This window comes from Penaeus vannamei, chromosome 19 (assembly GCF_042767895.1).
Source record: "Penaeus vannamei isolate JL-2024 chromosome 19, ASM4276789v1, whole genome shotgun sequence".
Lineage (NCBI taxonomy): Eukaryota > Metazoa > Arthropoda > Malacostraca > Decapoda > Penaeidae > Penaeus > Penaeus vannamei.
The window spans coordinates 12,180,847-12,185,846 of record NC_091567.1 but is presented as its reverse complement, the minus strand read 5'-3'; the positions used below and the strand labels follow the sequence as shown (position 1 = coordinate 12,185,846).

Genomic DNA, 5,000 nt, shown 5'->3' with positions numbered 1-5,000 from the left:
TTTCAAGCTTATTTATCAAAGAATATGGGAAGAATATGCTTGGTCTAATAGAAATTATGGATCATAGTGTTATGTAAACAAGTGTGATCCAAAAAGAATGAAAAATGAATTTTTCCTGGCTTTACAGATTCTAGTTAGAATGAATAAACTGTGTGTGACTCAGTCAGCCCATGGACACTTGACACCCAAGAGAAATGAACAGCGACTCTTGAGGAACATGGGCATCCACTCTGTTGTTTTGGATCTACTTCAGGTAAGGGGTTTGATGAATGAAAAGTATTTTTTTATTTTTTATTAATTCATTAATATTAGTTGATTTAAAAAAAATTATTTCCCTTTGTTTTTACATATTTCATTGAATGCCTTGCATCTTTCACTAATGAATTATACATTGTTTTGTATTATTGTTATATTTGCCTCTCCATTTCCTATTTTTTTTCTGCAGATTCCTTATGATAAAAAGGAGGACAAACGTATGAATGAACTTATTGAGCTCGCACATCAGTTTCTTCAGAACTTCTGCTTAGGTGACCGTCAGAATCAAGCACTCCTTTACAAGAGAATTGACCTCTTCCTTAATCCTGGGGTGGGTATCAACAGAAATACATATATGGAGTAGCTTTTTAGTATATTTTGTATAAAGGATTTGAAAACTAGCTAGTACTTTGACAAAAATAACTTTACCTTTTGTATATATTATTTTTACCAGGAGGAAGGTATGAAGTATCACAATTTTTTGGTGCAGGAATTATTTTTGACTGATATCTAATGCTTAGCCCTTTGGATCCGGATGCATCACGGTTAATCACGGAGCTGAAATCCTGGGCAATGGGTTATGTAAGTGGTCAATATCCTGGGCATGCAATGCGTAGGCCAGGCATGCATGAACACCCATGAACGGTGACAAGACTCTGTGCCTCCCCTTTGCAAAGTTATTTTGTGTAAACTTTTTTAGTTTTATCACCATTTTCCAATGTCCATGTTTGTCTTTTGATTTGCATTGTCCAGATGGTAATTACTCATTTTCCTTGCACAGACTCCATATCATCGTTCTCTGTAGTAAACTCTGTGCAAGAAAAGAAAAGATATGGAATATTTGGTTATTTGTGTCATTTTTTTGTAACTTTCAATTTTACATAATACAACTTGCGCCGCTGATCACTACGGCTAGGAATACGGTGCGCAGTATGGAAATGGTGTCCTCTCAGTCACTGCTTACGCACGTTACATTCTACATTTGTATATTGAAGGAAATAATGCCAAAGCCCCCTTCTAAGCGCCAAATGAGTCATATCACACTCCAAGAGGTTTGTGCACTCATGGTGAGTCTTTTCCGTCACCCTGGCCATGACCAATTTGCCCGATTGATGGCTTGTTCTTGTCACCCACCCCTCGGCTCAAGTTTTTCCGTGAGGTGACCGCAGCGTTATCTGGGTCCATTGGGTTAAGTGATTTTTACTTTTTTTTCTTTTTCTTATTTTTCTTTTTGTCACTTTTTTTTTTTCTTTTTTTAACTAGTATTTGTTGATTAATACCTAATATTATGCTTCCTCTGATGGATAATGACATTTTATGAGAAAATGCTTTGCATGTTACATAAGAGCTCAAGGTTGTAAAGAAAGTGAAGTTTACTATTTAAAATATTATAAAAAAAATAGATATCTGTCCTTCGTTGTTCACAGTACTAGTAGTAACTCCTCTTTGCATTCCAGCCCTTCTCAAAAAAATCGGTGAATATTTTGAAACACAGCTAAAGACAGCTGTGCCTCATTTTCTACATTTATCCCCTCTTCCCTTAAAGTAGCTTCATAACCTGGTCAATATAAAATATATTATTGTATTGTCATTATTATCTTTAAAAATCTTCAATGTGATGCAATGAAACTGAACCACAAAGATCACTTGCTTGATGATATATAATGTTTGTATATGAGCCATGATATTTTGTCTTTATTGTTGTTTAGAGTTGTTCATGGAGTATTGTTGTTTTGCGATAAATATCTGAAGCAGAATAGTGAAGGAGTAATTTCCATTTTTATATGTTGTTTAATATTGTTATAGAGCATAATATATAATTTTAAAGAGAATTAGTGAACATGAAGGAAATATAGACAATTTTCATATGACATTGCTTTGAGTTTGATTGGACTAGTTTTGAGAAATGTATGGAATTGATGAGAAATAAGCTAAAGGACTCTGCAGATTTGTATACACCCAACTCTGCCATCACATCTAATTGTTTGTACTGCTCCATGTGTTAGTGTAAATTTGTGGTAGTGGAACATGAGAATTAATGGCAATAATTGTAATTGGTTCTAGGGCAGGTGATCTACCCAGACATTTTGATAATGCATTTCCCTAAACCAGGGGTTCTCAAGCTTTTTAACACATTGACCCATAATGGAATTTAGTTATTGATCCCCTATCTTTTAATTCAAAGAGAGAAAAAAAAACAATATATTTTGATGAAAAGGAAACAGCAGCATTATGTCTACTATACACAATTTCCAATTTCAAGCCATAAAAATCAGTTCACTGTCAACATTGAGAGCAAAGAGTATATTGAACTCTGGGCCCTCCTCTTTGCAAGAAGGAAGGGGATGGGGGATACCCTCACTCGCTCAGTACAGAAAGTAGACTGAATTATATCCTCTACAGACAGTAGAGCTGCGAGAGACAATAAGAGGTGGTATGAAATTTCTGAAGGTTTACTGAAATTGTGACCTATTGTCTAAACTAAAGGAACTGATATAATTTTAACTACCTGATATTCTTCAGATTTTTCTAAATTATTATTGAGAATAATTCACTGACCCCCTGGCTATTTATCGACCTCTTGGATGGTCTCATTGAACCTAAAACAACCGAGTAAATGCTGAATTTCTTAAGAACATAAAAGGCAGTCACAATTACTTTCAATTTTAATGAAGGAATGAGTGAAGTGACAGGCTCATGTGATGACTACTTTTTGGCTTGCATCTCACATATCAGAACTTATATCCTGGTCAAGGTCATGCACATACATCTTGTCAAAAAGTAGTGCTGCCTGTTGAGTGGTGAGAGCAGGAACTCCATCAACCAATCAGTGACTAACAACAGCTGATAGCCAGTCAGTTATGTCATACAGCCCAAACGATTTCAAGCCAACCATTTCACTGAAATTTTGTGCAAGTAATAGTGACTTTGGGTAGCAGTGATTCATGATATCAGAATGTGTGATAGTAGAGGGCAGAGTGTATATAAAAGCAGGAGCTTCAGCTAGATTTTAATTTATGTAATGTCAGGTACAAATTTAACATATTTTTTGCATAAACACAGAGACCTATTGATTTACATTTTTATCACAAATTATTAACTTTTTTCATACTATTTATGCATTCCCATAGCCCCAGATAACTATTGCACATGGTTATGGTGTACACTGTAGCATGGAGATATCTCCTTGCTGCAAGGTGGGAACATTGAAATTCCCATGACCTATACAGTGGTCACCACTGGGAGATGTATGTGTACATTTTATAGTGTGGTAAAACTCCTTTATTTGACTCTTTAGTTATGCCTGGAACATTTCTATAATGAAACTTGCACAATACTCAAAAGGTAATATGTACTCATGATCAGAGTACTGGACAGGTTGTTTGTTATTTCAGAAATCCTCCTTCACTTTTCTCTAACATTTTATCTGTGGAAATATGTAAAAATGGTTGAATTGTATTGCATCATGTGTTTGTAGCAAAAGGATAGGTAAACTGTAAAGCAATGTTAAGGGAAGCAGGGATGCACCCCATCTGAATTACCATATTTGTCTTAAAGAAATGAAGCTAATAATCTGTGTTTTTGTCATTCTATAAATGTACCTCTTAAGAGATACCTTTACAGGCCATCGTGAAACAATACTCCTTAGTGAAAGAAATGAGAAAAATTTAGTTGCTGCTCTGATGGGGCATGGCTTGTAGGCCAGGCACACACGAACACTCAAGTGCGGTGACAAGAGACTAAGCCTCTGCTTTATAATGTTATTTTCTTGTTTTATGGATCAGTGCCTTTAGCTTTTTTGCCATTTTTCAATGTCCAGATTTGTTATTTGATTTGCTCAATTCAGATGGTAATAGATTGTTTTCCTTGCACTAACTCTATATCATAACTCAATTCAATAAAAATAAAAATATATAACATTTTGTTATATGTGTACTTTTTCATGATATTCAATTTCTGTAATACAATATGCACAGCCAGTCAAGGTGGCCTAAATAAGATGCTGAGCATGGAAATGTCCTCCCTGGAACTTTATCAGTCATGTCTCATGGACACTACATTCCACACTCGTTTATCAATGGGAATAATGGAAAAGCACCCTTCCTAAATACCAAATGAGTCTAATCACCCTCCAAGAGGTTTGTGTAATCATGGCGAGTCTTTTCTGTCACCCCGACCTTGAGGTGAAATACTCATGACAGTGAGTTAGCATCATCTGGCCTGCAGCCAGATGTTCCCCAGATGGCATATATATGTCACCTGCCTCTCTAACAAATTTTCTTATGACATGATGGTCATGTCATCCAGATTAAGGGGTTAATATATTTGCCTTTTAAGAAAATTAAAGATTCACCCCAATGTTGATATTCTAAATGGCAACTTTTGGCTAAATTACAAATTTCTCAAAGAAATTGGAATAAAAAAAAAGTTAGCAAAAGGAGTTTTGTTTTATGCTAAAATGAATGTTGTTCATGTTATCTTCTGTATCATTAGAAAATGTTGAGAAAATTTATTAAATAAGAGCATCTCTCGTGATAGAAAATAAGCTTAGGAAGTAATCCTTAGTCCTTGTGAGGTATAGTAGGTATGGATAGTATCAGGGTATTCTATGAAGTTATTTATTCTCTCTTCTTAACCACATCTACTCTTTCTGCCATAGACACACAAGAGGGTAAGATGATCTTGTGAGATGTTAAGCACCCAGTTGTAGATATACATTATATTAACCCATGGAGTGCATGTTT

At 35.1% G+C, this 5,000-nt stretch overlaps 1 protein-coding gene across 1 annotated transcript in view; it reads left to right on the top strand.

Annotated features, from left to right (window-relative positions):
• Itpr (Inositol 1,4,5,-trisphosphate receptor) overlaps positions 1 to 5,000 on the top strand; it is a gene marked incomplete in the record, with an annotated part of 309,414 nt that overhangs the window by 194,727 nt on the left and 109,687 nt on the right. Inside the window, 2 exon segments of the mRNA XM_070133886.1 lie at positions 128 to 253; positions 446 to 586. Of these exon segments, the coding sequence (XP_069989987.1) occupies positions 128 to 253; positions 446 to 586 (267 nt within the window).